At 44.4% G+C, this 15,674-nt stretch overlaps 1 protein-coding gene across 2 annotated transcripts in view; it reads right to left on the bottom strand.

Moving 5' to 3' along the window:
* The window catches only part of cdin1 (CDAN1 interacting nuclease 1), a 60,659-nt gene extending 47,064 nt beyond the window's left edge, over positions 1-13,595 (bottom strand). The window contains exons 1-4 of one of the 2 annotated variants that reach the window (XM_062522774.1): positions 13,488-13,595; positions 12,939-13,074; positions 1,389-1,434; positions 221-285 (exon numbers count right to left, since the gene is read on the bottom strand). In XM_062522774.1, the coding sequence (XP_062378758.1) occupies positions 221-285; positions 1,389-1,434; positions 12,939-13,039 (212 nt within the window). In that variant the 5' untranslated portion in view covers positions 13,040-13,074; positions 13,488-13,595. Of the gene's footprint in view, positions 1-220; positions 286-1,388; positions 1,435-12,938; positions 13,075-13,487 lie in introns of those variants that run through there. The other variant, XM_062522775.1, reaches the window with a different exon arrangement.
* Positions 13,596-15,674: the final 2,079 nt, after the last annotated feature.

Consider the following 15,674-nt stretch of genomic DNA (forward strand, 5'->3'; position numbering starts at 1 on the left):
TGTGTGTGTGCATGTGTGTGTTTGTGTGTGTGCGTGTGTGTGTGTGTTTGTGTGTGTGTGCATGTGTGCGTGAGGTGGTGGTCTGGACTAAGCAGTGATTTGTTTGGATAAGATTATATCTGTCAGTGGGGCCCACCCACTCACAACCTAATCCCACTCCATTTTGGCCATGATCAGGTGAGTGGACAGGGCCAGGAAGTCAAGACAGGACGTGACCTACCTCTGGAAGTAGGCTTCAATGACGTCGGGGGCGTGGTGTTTGGATATGGTTCTTTTCATCCTTTTCTGAAAGGACCACATTGTCAACATTAGCCATTTTGTTCTTTTTCCAACTTGTACATAGTAATACCAAAAAAGATTGCTTCCAATAAATTGTATCCCAAATGCTAATTCTATTATACTACTCAACAAAGAAAAAAAAAGCTTTCTTTCAGACCAGGTATACAATGGCCTGCTGTTGAGTATGCCATTGTGTATATACATATAAGCAAGGGGGTCATAGTAATTGAATCGCAATAAGTTGCGGTGAGGGTCAAAGTGACTCGCAGCAACCTTGCTCGCCTACCCTCACAAACCTTGTATTAATTTCCTTCTCAATTCAAAAAGAGAGCACCGCCCCTCCTCGTCGTCCACTTCAACCCTTTCTTTTTTTCTCTTTCTTTTCCTCTTTTTTTTTTTAAATGCATTCAATTGCCATCCCGTCCAGGGGGTGGGGAGGGAAAAGAAAGAGCATTGCTTAAAAAACAACTTATTTAAAAACTACACAAAAAAAGAAAGAGAGAAAGAGACAGAGGGAGAAAGAGAATGTAATTCCACCGAGACACACCACATGACTGACACCTGTCAGCCGGATGATAAATGACTCCATTTTCTGCCTCTGCAGCCTTCTGCCACTCCCGGCAGTGCTCATTCATCATCGTCCGCTGTCAGCCGCCCAAAGCAGCAGTGACAGTGCGAGTCAGCAAACATTTAGCACGCCGGGCCGCTCTACACCGGGAAATTATTATTGTCAGAATAATAATGGTTTAGCATAATTTATTACAGGTCCACCAAATAAGCAGGGGCTAGATGTTATTAGACAGATGGATGGGAAAGGCTTGGCAGCAATCCACAGAGACTGGGGCGGGCCCACGACGTGAAAGAGCGAATGGAGAGAGAGGTGGGGGGAGGAGTGAGTGAGTGAGTGTGTGTGTGTGTGGGGGGGGGGGGGGGGGGGGGTATGGGAGAGGAGGTTAGGTGGAGGAGTGTGTGTGGAGGAAGGGAGAAAGGGGGGGGGTACATCCTCCAAACCAATCAGAGAGCTGGCAGTTCAATTACAAAGAAATAAAGGGACATTCATCATTCAATTAGGCACCTGTCAGGCCTCACAAAGGAAGAAAACTTCTAACCTGGTACTCCAGGGAGAAGATGCTCAGAAGAGTGGACTGCGAGTGACTGCAACAAATAAAAGAAGGACAAAGTTAATTACCAGAGAGCACTGCACAGAGACAAAGGCGTCGAGGAGCTTCAAAGCCGAGGCCGGGCTGCCCTGTAATCTAAAAGAACATGAAAACAAGTGTGGCAAAGTTGTTCCAGATGAACACCTCGGACAAAGGAATCCCGCCACGCTGCTCGGGGAAAAGGTGGGAGGTTTTGCCGTGCGAGATGAGACTAGAAAAAATACCATATTACACTAACCCCTACGCGCCACGGCGGAGGGCCCGAGCGGCGCTAGCGGCTTGCGCGGCAGCGTAAAAAAGGTCCCGCCATCTTGTCACGAGATATTGAAATCCACCGTAATGCTGTATAGTGCTGCAGACACAAAAAAAAGGGTCCAAGTACGCAGCAGGGCCGAGACAAAACAGAACAAGCTCACGTTAATACCTGATGGGGTCTGAATCTGTTAGCAGCTAGGGAACGCCTCGGTCATTGGCAACATATTGAAATATATTTTGTTAGCGGTGAGGGAGTCTCGGCTGGGGAATGCCTCGTTCCTGTGTGGGGAGGAAGGGGAGCTGTTCAGGGTGGGGGGAGGGGGTGGAGAAAGTTTGCCTCACTGTCAGCACTGGCATATGGGACATTCTGGAACATTCCCACTGCAGCTGATGGGCTTTGAAAATGGAAACTTTCACGGGAGGAAGCTGGGACTCCCAGGAGTCGGTCAATTCCATGGGTTGCCATGAGCTGCATTCATCTCCAGCTCCACTCAATGTCAAACACCTGGCTGTGTGTGTGTTTGTGTATTTGTGTGTATTTGTGTGTGTGTGTGTGTGTGTGTGGGTGTGTGTGTGTGTGTGTGTTCAGGGTGGCAGGCTGATGGTGAAGGGGATTCAAAGCCCCCACAACACAGCCTCCCAAACCCCCTCTATGGATCAAACATTTTTAAAGCGGCGACAGATTTTTTTCTAATTGGACGCAACAAACAGCCACACGGCTACTGCAACGGTTGTCTCCAGTGGTTAAGTGTTTCCATGGAGTGCTCTCAGTACATCTGATTGTTAAATTTAATGGACTTTTCCTTACAAGTCACCAGAGAATGGTATGTAAATACCAAGCAGAAGCCCTTGTTTCCTATCTGCATTGAAATATTGCCTCCGTATTTGCCTTGCCCATCAATCAATGCAACCAACTAAAAAACTAGAGTTTGAAGAGCGACCAAAGACTCTTTTTTTAAAAGATTTACTGATGGTGCAGCTTTTACAACACAATTTAAAGACACGTTTGGGTTGATACAGTGGATACATTGTGAAACATCTCAACACATTATTTGTATATACAGCAAACAAAGGGTTAACCACTGACAAGTGTACATTAAACTGAGGTTGTGGGGGTAAAGAAAGAACAACATCAGGCACCTCTGAGAACATACCCCCACACGTAAACATGGCTGCCACCACTGTTAATTTACTGCGATATCTCTAGGCCAAAGGGTGACTGCAATTAAGTGAGCCATTAAATGGTCAACTGTCAACATGTGGACACTTAAAGGAGGTGAATAACAACAGAAAAAAGCCTTCCTGACAACCTTGCACCTGAGCATCTTAAGAATATGAGCATGCCTCTCTTGGTTCTGGCCGGTCCGCTGCTCTGAATCAAACATCTGTTAGGTTTTAAATGGATTACCCTGCATAATGATCATGATTACCGCCTAATTGCTAAATCTTTACCCTGTTAAGTTTAAAGGGACGTAAACTGCCCTTAATATCTGTGAAAACATATCTGTTTCAAACTGCGGGGGACGACATGCGTTTTTTCCCTCTGTGTAGGTTGCATGTTTTGTGTGTGTGTGTGTGTGTGTGTGTGTGTGTGTGTGTGTGTGTGTGTGTGTGTGTGTGTGTGTGTGTGTGTGTGTGTGTGTGTGTTGTGTGTTTGTGTGTATGTGTATATGTGTTTGAATTTTTCTTCCATCTCCTACGAAGTCTACACATTTTCCGTGAGATAAATATATGCCAAAAAGATACAGCAGGGCACAAATCAAGTCAAATCAAGTGAAACCGAACTTACACAAAGAAACCTAAACCCAAAAGACCTTCATTTCTGGATGACTTGGTTCCAGCAATGGGTGGTGTGCCTGTTATATGGCCTGTCATGTGTTTGTACCCAGGCAATATTGTGCAATGCTCCCCTTTCCACCGAACAGACATTAGCAGTAAGTTATTGCAAGTTCAGCATTAATGTATATTCAACCTGTGCTCTCGCGGGGGCTCTGCACTCAATTCCTGCTAAAATATGGGCCGATGCACAGCGCTTTACAATCAGTGCCTGGCCTCCAGTGAGAACTCAGATCGCTCGCGTTACAACGCCGGCATGTTTACTCTGACGCTCCTTGCAAAGCTAACTACAGGTTTTTTTTTTTTAAGCTTTTGTTGTCGACAATTATGGACAAATTGATGAAAAAACACAGACCCATCTTTAAAAGCTCTGCAGAGACAAAAGAGAGCCGTTCAAATTGATGCATGGAACAAGTGTACACCAATATCATCCCACATAAAGCGGGAGGGGGGTTAATGACCATTACTTTTCCATACTGTTTAATATTTCATGACTTCAATTTCAGACAACGGGGGGAAAAAACACTGATTTGCTTATTGATATAAAATTTATTAGAGCACTACATCAATTCGCTAAAGCACACGAGAAGGAGAGGAACTGGAATGATGGGGTTGGATTGAGGCATCCTCTGGCCAAGGGGATTGCTTTATCTGTGGATCAGATTCCTTCTCACGCCAGGGCCCAGTCAATGACATTGTCCAGGGTCTGTGGTGACCTGACCTCCTGATTACATCTGCAAATACTCCAGCAGATAAAGGCTGGTCATTTCACACCTTCCTGAGTACACGGACGGGGACTAATCTTCACACCCTCTTCTCCCTCCTCCTCACACACCCCCATCAGACCTAACCAGGCTTGGGACTTATCACGGCCCGCAGAGGCTCTAGAGTAAATAGATACCTCTCATGACACCCCTGCAGCCCACACACACACACACACACACACATATATGCACGCACGCACACACACGCACGCGCACACACACACACACACACACACACAGTTTTCCTAAATGCAACATAATAACCCATGGAATTACTCTCTGGTCACTGAGGGGTCTCAGGTACCCCAAGTCTGAGCTAGAACAATTACATTTACTTGCAGGCAAACCTGAGAGGAACTTCGCTAGTGTTCCAAATACCGAAAATGCAAACACCCACCATCAAAATTGAGCCTCAGTGTGCAATAATAGTTATTGCATTACTCCTTTCACTCTTTTGCTATTTTTAAAATTCCTCTTTTCGATATACTATGTTTCAAAGCTACATAAATGCTATAGTCTTTTACTTAAAAATGAAAAAAAGGTACACATAAGTGTATGCAACACATTTCAGGTGGCGTACGGTCCTCCATCTAAAAGCCATTAGGGCATCATCACAGAGCCATGCTGAGCCTCTAGCCTGTAATTTGAAGCTCGGAAAACAGAAGGTTAGGAACAAGAGCAGCGCTTAGAAAATCATTCACTATGAGCATAATTATCCCCCTCAGCAACCTACCACGTTCAATTAATATGCATGGGGACCGAAACGATATGGAGGGAAATTTGATAAAAATAATCTCCTCTACCCAACTGAAATGTGGCCGTCTGCTTACCTTTGCTGTGATTTAGGCCATATCATTCTGATGGAGCTAAATTGTCTGAAATTATAGGTTGTGTGCGATTCGGCATTGTAAAATTGTACCTTTTTTTCTTTCCTGGTTAGCCCTTGCAGTTATGCCACACTAAAAAGGAGAGGTATAACTCTCTTTCTCAGGTAAAATAGCCTACTCTGTTTCCGTCCTCCATTTTCTGTCGCTCATCATTCCTGTGTTAATAGGGAGCACAACTCCGTTCACATCTCAGGCTTTGGGCAAATAAAGAGATCATATTCAGGCATACCAACCGCCACACCCCTGCATCCTCTCCATCAGCTTCACACAGTAAATAAACCAGCATGGCTGGAGCACAACAAATAGGGGATAGCGATAGATTGCATCTCAACCTAATTAAAATGATATCCTTCCAGCTATTCATTATTTTCAAAAAATCTCTCCCCACTTACAAATAATTAATAATAATAAATGGCAGTAATTTAGCTAATGAAAGCCACCTGGCTAATGACATGCGAATCATATGTTGCGACAGTACTTAGCATTTGGACGATCCATACTCGAAGAGCGGTGCATATCTGGGCTCTTTAGGGCAGAAACCTAACTGAGGCATAGCTAATTTTTTACTAATGACTCTGAACAGGGGCTCAAGATGGTTTGTGGAAAGAGAGGCGGGGGAAAAAAGCTTCAAAGCATTCCGAACATCATAGCTGATTTTCAATGGTTAACATTAACAACGTCTTGAATTTGGGGAAAAAATAAGCTGAAATTTGAAGATATTGGGTGATGTTAACATGGCAATAATGCAACTGTGTAAATTGGGAGAGAAACTGAAGGGAAAAAAGTTCAATCACCCCTTATGAGAACATGATGGGCTTAGAAACTGTTATGACAGTTCGAGTAGGAGGTTGTGTTTTTTTTCCATGTATGTTCTTGGTGCCTGAATCAATATTTTGCAAGGGGAAAAACATACTTTGCTGGATGTGTTTTGCTTAAATGCATATGTAAATGGAACTAATTATACATGCTGATAAGAGAAGCTGAACATCTGCTTCCCCCAAATTTGATCCCCATGAACGAAGCACACAAGTATGATCAATCTGACAAACCAAAACTACACAAACTCCATGGTCCTAGTTGCACGGCTTTTATCTTTCAATAAAATAGAATATGAAAACTATCATCCGACAGTTTGGGGTAACTCTCAAACCACACACTTTTAAAACCACCAACATTGTAGCAACTATGCACCACACTAACACCAAACTATGCCAATCAACAGCAATTCTAAACATTAAAATGTACTCATATCGGTAGGTATTTACGCAGCATAGTTTAATATAGAGATAAGCTACACAATGATCTATTTTCCCCTTGCTCTTGAAAAGGGATAGAACTCCACAGCAGGACTCCCACTGAGAGGGGGAATCTTTGGCGGAGGATGTCACAACAGCCCTGTGTGGACACTTGGGTTTAACAGCAATGTTCTGCTGCTTTGCTACAGGAGGACGGGGAGGAGGAGGATGATACGATTTCTACTAATAATCTTTTAAATCAGTGCCTTGGAGGCGACAGCGCCGTCAATGGCTTCATCTCACCACAGTGGAAACGGTGTCGTGCAAGACCACATGTCTGACTTTAATTATGATTCAGCCTGAAAGGTGGGGCTCTTTAGTCTTATTTGTGACAAAACATGTTAGTTTTATGAAGCTGTAGCAAAGGGTCTGCCATAATTGTCATCACACCTACCTCCTCTCAAGCTCAAAACAAAGCGAGAGAGAGAAGGGAAGACGAGAGAAAACAAGGCTTCTGTTACCCATGGTGTGATGATGAGCGTCCTCTAGTCGAGCGCAAAAAGAGATCAGACTAACTGACCAACTGCCTCCTCCCCTACAGCGTGACTCCAGCACTTGTATCATTCTGGGCAATTTGTTCCATTCTCCTCTCTGCAATTGATCCCAGTATGCAAACGATACCTGGGGCTACAGCCACATACAGTATGTGTACACACACACACACACACACACACACACACACACACACACACACACACACACACACACACACACACACACACACACACACACACACACACACACACACACACACACACACACACACACACACACACACACACACACACACACACACACACACACACACACACACACACACACACAGCTCCATGTGTCCATGTGATTTCATTCCATATGTGTGTGATTCTTTCGAGATGTACTTTTTCAAAACATGCCATTCTGTTTCCAAGGGTTGGGGTAGTTCTAGGACAACAGGGTGGCCACTACAGTGTTGTCTGTTTAGTATGGTTATGACATGATATTAAAGACCAAACAACACTCATTTCCTCAGCTTTTAAAAAGTAATCTACTTTTGCCAGATTTGCTGGTATTTGTGGCCACTCACTCTGCATTGCTGCCCGTACGTTTTCATAAGGTTCTGACTGAAGTTTTCAATGCTCGTGTCTGCTCGACATCTCCAATATAGATTCCTGGTTTCAAGAAACCATCAGCTTTCAGCACGTGCTTTACAGTCAACACAGGATCTGCGGAGAAAATGGTAGGTTTGGTGCCGGAGGAGGAAGCGTTTTATTCTTGTGCTGCCAAAGTCGCGTAAGCACAAACCCGCTTTCACTCACAGAAACCCCAGCGAAAGGCTCCTCTCCCAGAATCTCTCTCTCTCTCTTCTCTCTCTCATTCTCTCTCTCTATCCTCTCTCTCCCTTCTCTCTCTCTCTGCCTCTCTCTCGTCGCCACTCGGCTTCCTCCCTGCCAAAGCCCTGACCACATAAACAATTCCAGTCCTGTCATTAGTCCTCCCATATCCCAGGCTGCACAGCTCTCCGCTGGTTGCAGCGCGCCCACAAGTCCGACCTGCCAACTCCAGTTTCTGCTGCAGCCGTGAGCCAGGGATGTGTGGTCTGGAGGCTGGAGGGCTGGGCTGGGTTGGGGAGGAGAGGAGAGGAGAGGAGAGAGGCTGCGGCAGTGGGCGGCCATGTTAGCTGCTCCAGGAGCCTGGCTAGTGGCTGGCGAATGTCATCGCCACACTCTCACAGCTCTGACTAAGCAAGAAAACACCATTTAAAATGGTGGGGGGAAAAAGAACACTAAGAGAGCGAGGCCTCAGGAAAATGAATATTGCACGAAAAATGCTAACAGATGCAGGCAGATCCTGTAGAACTGTAGATTGGATGCCTGGCTCTGGCTCTTAACTTGGATAAGTGACTCATAATATTTTAGACCTGCTTCACAAAGCTTTTAGGCCTAAGTGACATTGTAAGAAAAAAACATATTTACTTATATTAAAAAAAAATACATTTATCAAGCTTTGAACTGTGACGAAGACACAATCTAATGCTTTCCACTATAGAATTCCAGTTGAATTTACAAATCCTCCTCCAAGTGTGCTCACCTTGGTTAAAAGGGTTGTGCATGCTCACCCAAGTGAGTTAAGGCATAATTCAGCCTCTTTTGTACAAACCAAAGTGCGCTGGAGAGAGATAAACACTGTAACAGTGATAAATAATCAATGAGCAAAGGCCCTCTGCTTCAAAACACCATCAGCTCCAACATTACCATCAAAAACAAAAAGTATGTGCCGCCAAGGAAAGGAAAAAAAAAAAAAAAAAAATCAGCATATCAATGGCACATGCCATAACAAGGCTGGCCTGGGCTTCCCTCCACAGATCACGCTAGATAAACCCCCAATAACAGAGAAATTAACAAATGCTTGACATTTGCTCAACATCCATTATTCTGACACTTCTTCAGAATTTCAAAAGGCTGAGCGCATGCTTAATCAACATTCATATTCCCCGAGCGGGCCAGCGGCACCATATTGCGGCCCGCCTCAGTGCTGATGAAAACGGCACATTAGGGCCCGCTTTCGAAAACGTTCGGGGACTTTGTGCCAGCGATCTGAACGCATGCATGTGTGTAAGTGTGTGTGTGTGTGTGTGTGTGTGTGAACAGACCAGGGAGGGGACTTCATACTTTCCTTTTAAATGCATCCAAACACAGAAGCATCTGCCCTTTATGCCCGCCCTCCACACCATACACACAGACGCACGCACAATCAGTCTCCAGACTTCAGCCAAGCCCCTCCGTCTCAGCTCACGAGACATATGCAAAACGCGCCTGAATGGCATTTTAAAGAGGGAGTAATCATTACATCCAAATTCATTCATAGGGCCTTTGCAGAGGGCCAGAGAAGGCGTTTCTCCCTCTCTCTCTCTCTCCCTCGGTCTCCCCCTCTCTCTCTGTTCAGCGAGCAGGCATGGGGTGTGGGGTGGGGGGGGTCTGGGGTGAAGGAGGGAGGGAGGGGTGTTGACAGTGGTCCCCGGTGTGCTCCAGGAGGAATTAGGCCAGGCCTCGGAGAGCAGACGATCATTTCCAATTCTAATATTATACATGGAGGTGAGAGAGAAAGGAGGCATGGAGGGGGGCCTGATGTCACATCCCGCCAGTGGCCCATCACGCCCCTCCTCTCCTCTCCTCCCTCATTGTGGCTGAAGAGAGTGTGGGGGGGGCACGGGGGGGTAGACACTAGGCAGGACAGGCCGAGCCAGCCGGGAGGTGGGCTGCATTTGCATGCCACTCCATTGTGGGGTGGGGTGTGTGGGGGGACAGAGTGACAGCACCGTGTCCAATTCTTTTCCCCTCAGACCGGCCTGGCCGCGGAGGGAGAGGCCAGGCTGACAGATGACTCTCAACATCTGTGTTACGTGAGCGATACAGATGAGGAACTCCGAGTCTCCAATGAGATCCCCACACCATCCACCAACCCTCTCTCTCTCACACACACACACACACACACGCACACACACACACTCTCTGCTTGATAGACTACAGACGCCCCCGTGTAAATTAGCTTTAAATAGCCAATAACATTATCATGTGGAAACGTCCCCTTTGCTTACCCATTCCAAAATGAGCCCGACCGCAAAAAGCGCTATGACAAGTGCCGCCTTGCTAAATACAAATAGCACACATGACTGAAGTTTAAATTTACATTCAAAGCCTTTTTACCCTCATTTAATAATTCAGTAAGCCAAACATTTACTTTTCAGGTGTGAAATTATTTTTGTCTACTGCTACTCAAATGTAACTGAGTTATTGACAGTGCATTATCATAATAACTCTTCACTTCTGAGTTATCCAGACAGCAATGACAGTGGACTGAAATGCCTTGGGGTGGCTTTCCCCTCAAAAACATGGTCCATACAGGTTATAATATAATGTAGCTGAGATGAATTAAGAATACAGAGAGGCAAAGCTAACTGTACACATATTAACTCCAGAGTTGTATGGACCTCCTCTTTAGTGCTTTTTGAGATTATTAAATCAAATCTTTCACAATCATCACAGCACTGTCATGCTTGCAGTGCATATTTGCTGACTAATCCTTAGGAAGAAAAAGTAATGGCTCCAGCTCCACTAGTGGAGAAATTGTGTAAATAAAGAAACAAATATGTGGCAGGATGTAGCATTTTCTTGCATTTACTCTGGTAGGGGAATAGTCATAGTCTGCCTCACCACACATTCAGTGTGGAGGGTGTGATGATGACAAGGGTGGAGCGATGGTTGTGGCTGCCCTGTGAAGTGCTGTGGTTTCAGCCCTCCAAGTGGGACCATCCAGGCACAGGGACTGCTGAAAGACAGGCGGCTACCCATCCACTAGTCCCTCTCTCTTTCTCTCGTTTCACTCACACACACACACACACACACACACACACACACACACACACACACACACACACACACACACACACACACACACACACACACACACACACACACACACACACACACACACACACACACACACACACACACACACACACACACACACACACACACACACACACACACACACACACACACACACACACACACACGGTGCTGTTGGGGAGAGCAGTGGTGGTGGTGGTGACGGGGAGGGGATGTGCATATGCGTATTTGTGTGTGTGCATGTGTATGCGTGTGTGTGTGTGTGTGTGTGGTGGGGGGAGGTTGACTGCCGTGCCTCAGCGCATGCTAAGAGATGATGGATGGCCTAGTCGATATGTTATGTCTTAAGAGCCTGATTTCCTGCCAGTCCAATCACTAACCCTCCAGAGCCCGGCTCAGCTGATTGGACAAGCAGAATAATTTCGCAGGCTGTGAAAACACGGCTGCCGTGCCTGTCTGTCAGGCCCCTTTTTGACGACATTCAGGTTTTTTAAAGAGCAGAGGCCCTCGCAGGGATCCTTTTGCACACAGGAAATATGGACAATGACTCGTAGGCAAAAACAAAGCCTATCACACCACATGCACTAATAACCATATAGCCATTATCGGAGTGAGAAATCTCCAGGCTTGCAGTTTCTTTCAATTATGCCCAATACTAGTTATTTGAAATGATATGGCTAATTGAAGAGTGGACTACAAAGGGGTAAAATCGAGCCACATGGCAGCCCGATATTATTTCATAAATCTCTCTCTATATTAAAAAAAAGTCCATGTGGACTGTGAGGCATAAAAATGCATCAGGGGGAAGTAGGAGGTGGATTGGCGGGGGCTAAGATATTCGATAAAATGCTGACGCCAATAACAAAGCCATGCTCAAGGTAGGCCGCACGGCCCCCTGGGAGTCCTGCACCGTACTCTAGCAGTGATTACAGCACAATGGAAGCGGGAGAAGCTCCAAATTCATGCGACTTCTTAAGTGACCTCTAAAGGATCAGGGCTGTCCTAGTGGCCTTGGGGGATTACATGTGTAACATTCAATAAAGACCCTGGCCTCATTGTAAAGGAGAGAGACGCAAACACAGCCATTAACCCCCAGAGCGGGCATGCTGTGGACCAGAAGTAATGCAATAAAAATGGGTGTAAATGAATAAATAAAATAACAATATAACAGACTGTAAAGGTAGTGCTAAACTGTTTGTTATGTTGTCGTGTTTAATGGAAGTAAATATGAGACCCGAAAACACATACCGGTAATGAACACTCACTGAAATGAATTCAAAACAAAACCAACTCTACAGTCACTATACGGTGGTTGCATCAGCCAAGTATGGAAACAAAGTCACTATACATTACATGGCAATGTACCTAAATGGGCTGCAACTAATAATGAATAATTATAAGCTGATGATTATTTTCTTGAGTAATCGATTAGTTGTTTGATCTATAAAATACCAGAAAATAGAAAATCAGTATTTCACAAAGCCCTACATTATTTTTTTGTTTTGTCGGCAGACCGTGAAAATACAGGAATAAAATAAAAAAACAAATATTCATATTTATGTAGCAAACATCACATAGTTTGTTTTACCTTAAAAAATAATCAAAGTGATTAACCAATTACCAAAACAGAGCTGATTGATTAATCAATTAATTGTTGCAGGTATAATGAACAGTGTGACCTTTATAACAGACATTTCCACAAATTACCAGTATACATCCATAATACTACTGATTAACATAAATTCACAGTTATGTAGCAGAAACTACAATACATGTGCAAACACTGAGGTCCAGTCCTACTTTAAAACAAATAGACAGGGTGGCATAAGGTGATTTCAAATGTTGACTTGGCCTCTTTACCGAACCAGTTTTAAATACCTGAATTTAAAGGAAAGGTTACCAATCCACTTAAACATGTAATCAGTGGCTCAAACTAATTAATTATGTGTGCATAACGGGTGTTATACTAACTGTAGTATGTAATAAATGTAAAGGGAAAACAGGTGTAAATACCATTAGCAGGTCACAGGTCAATCAATAATAGTAGCCCATGTCTGAAAAGACAGACACTTACTTTGGAAATTTCTCCTTGAGCATTTGCATACACTGTCTTGTTGGTCGAAGTTGGTCTGTGTATCTCGCAATGGTTTTATATTCCGCCCGACAAATCCTCATTTTGATGAATATGGTGATACGTTTGATGTCATCAACTAAAAAGGAGAAAGATGTTGCCTCATCATTTCTTGGAGACACCAACAGGCAGGCTCACACACAACATAGGTGTTTATTTAATTCGGGAGAACGTCACATCAAATTAGGAATGTGTCAACATGCTAATGTGACTATCCAGTCAAACTGTCCTTTGTTAACTGGAGCAAGCTATCCTCTACCCCTGAATGGTTAACATAGCTTAAACATTCTCTGTAGATGCCTGTTGCTTTGGCTACGACTGCCATACTACCTTTGCTATGCGTTCAATGTTGGTAACCTAGCCAGCTAACGTGCACCGCTTAGCCAACCAGCTAATATCAATATTTGTTTATTTGCGTCACGAGTAATAGTTGCTCTGTGTATACAGCCGGAGAAGCATGCGACAAAAACGAACTTTACAAACAGTATTTACTTGTCACTGCAGCACAAAGTCATCTTTGTCGTCACTTCACGGCAATATCTCTGGAAAGAGTTTAGTATCTGCCGCTCGGTAGTGAGAGCAGCTGCAGCTGTAACTTCCTGGAAGCTTCCCGCGAAATACTTCAAACCGTGACGTTTTTAAGAACTCAACGCGGATTGGTTCAAATATCAGGGATTAAGTATGATGGGCTGTAATAGGCGCAGACCTTACTCGCACTTGGAAGTCTGTGAAATTGATGTGAACATAAATATGCCAGCCATGAGATGAGATATTAAGACAGTATATTTAATAGAATTCATCTGTTGCAGTTGTAACCGGACAAGTAAGCTATTTTCTCCCGGCAGCATTATACTTTATTGTATGGAGCACCTGAGTCTACTGCAGTGGCACAGGGGTATGCTAACTTGAAGGCTTTTTGCTCGAGAGTAGCATACCTGTTGGAAGCCAACCACATGAATTTAATTCCACTTCGAACAATTAAATGGAAAGATGGAACACTGATGATTATTTCATTTTAATTTTTGTAAATAGCTTTTCGTTCCATTCAATACATTGTACATAAATAGTAGCCTACAAATGTATAGCCTTAGTGTTATATTACACTATGTTAGGGTGACTAACAAGTGAAAATAGGCCTAGAAATGGTCTACACAGTTGGACTTTTTATTACTTTTAATTTGTAACGTCATTTGGACAATAGGTTTTGGAGAAATATAGCTTTTCAAAATTACTTTTCTTATAGACTACTTACTTGATAGAGTTATACGTGTGTGTATGTAGGCTTTAAATGTATGATTTAAACCTAATACCGCAGGAGGGGCAGGAGCTCTTACTCCCCCTCAGTCTCACCATGAATGATATATTATTTTGCATTTCCAAAATTCCATTATAATATTATTCAATTCATTGTATTTTACAGCGTTACTCATCATGGGAGGGAAAAGGGTGATATACAATCAGCATTTTCCTCTCATTATCTATTTGTACAGGTTGAAGATTTAAGAATACTTCAAACTGAAAATATTGTGCTTTGCAATCTGAAGGTAGGTTTGAGTTAATGTACTGAGTATACATACATAAGACTAGTTTGTCATAAATCATGTCAATGATCAATAGCTTTTTTACTGTGGTGCTATTCTGTAACTGCTCTCTAACCAGTATTAAATCTCCCTCTGTTAATTGATTTTTTCCCTTCTGCACACAGCAACCATTTTGTGCAGCTATGCAGAGAAATATCCACACCGCCACTCAGAGAAGGTTGATTTGCAGTATATGATTGGTGGTTAAAGGTCAGTTTAAGTGCAGCAAAGGTACACTTAAGGTAAGAATTGAGTCAGGATTATTGTGATCTGATGAGCACAGTACAGATACGACTGTGTGCGGCGTTAGAGAAGGGATTGCTGATTTCATATTCAAAGGAATTTGTGACCCGGATTTGTGAGGGTTAGCGTTCAATATACTGCTGACTTTCCTTCAAGCTATGTTGGGATAGTCATTCTGGTGCCTTTCGGGGAGGGAAACGCTTGTGTATGTGTGTATGTGCATATGTGTGTGTGTGTGTGTGTGTGTGTGTGTGTGTCTGTGTCTATCTGTGTGTCTGTTTGTATGCAGTTACTGAATCGAAAGAGATTCAGCAGCCATAAAAGACCAGCGTATTTGTATTGCTATTGCTATGAGACAGATAAAAATCAGGTGTCTGGAGGCTGTGTGTTCTCTGATTGGTATAAAAGGCCGAGGTCAGGCAGGATGGAGCCATTTACCCTCGCAGGTATCAAAGGATCAGGGTTTGGGGAGCGGCGTGTGTAATAGGTCTAAAAGGATCAGTGTACTGCGCTGGGTATAAAAAGATAAGAATCAGCGGCCGGGGAGGCAGCGGCACACTGTAATGGGTGTAAAAAGGCAGGGATCAGAGGTGGGTGAGGCCGGAGCAGCGTGACGGCGGGGGAAAGCCGCGGCGGTGTGTGCCGTCGTAATGGGGGACTGGGGAGGGAGAGGGAGAGGGAGGGAGAGAGGGAAGGGAAGGGAGACAGGGAGAGTGTGTGCGCGTGCGAGGCTGGAGAGGAGAGGAGAGGAGAGGAGAGGAGGGCTTCTTCTGGGGCCGCCGTGTAAACAGGGCCACGGCGCACGCAGTGCCATTAACCAGCTGTGAAGCCTGCGCACAGTGGGAGATGAATTTGC

Source organism: Sardina pilchardus, chromosome 20 (genome assembly GCF_963854185.1).
Source record: "Sardina pilchardus chromosome 20, fSarPil1.1, whole genome shotgun sequence".
In the NCBI taxonomy this organism is placed as follows: domain Eukaryota; kingdom Metazoa; phylum Chordata; class Actinopteri; order Clupeiformes; family Clupeidae; genus Sardina; species Sardina pilchardus.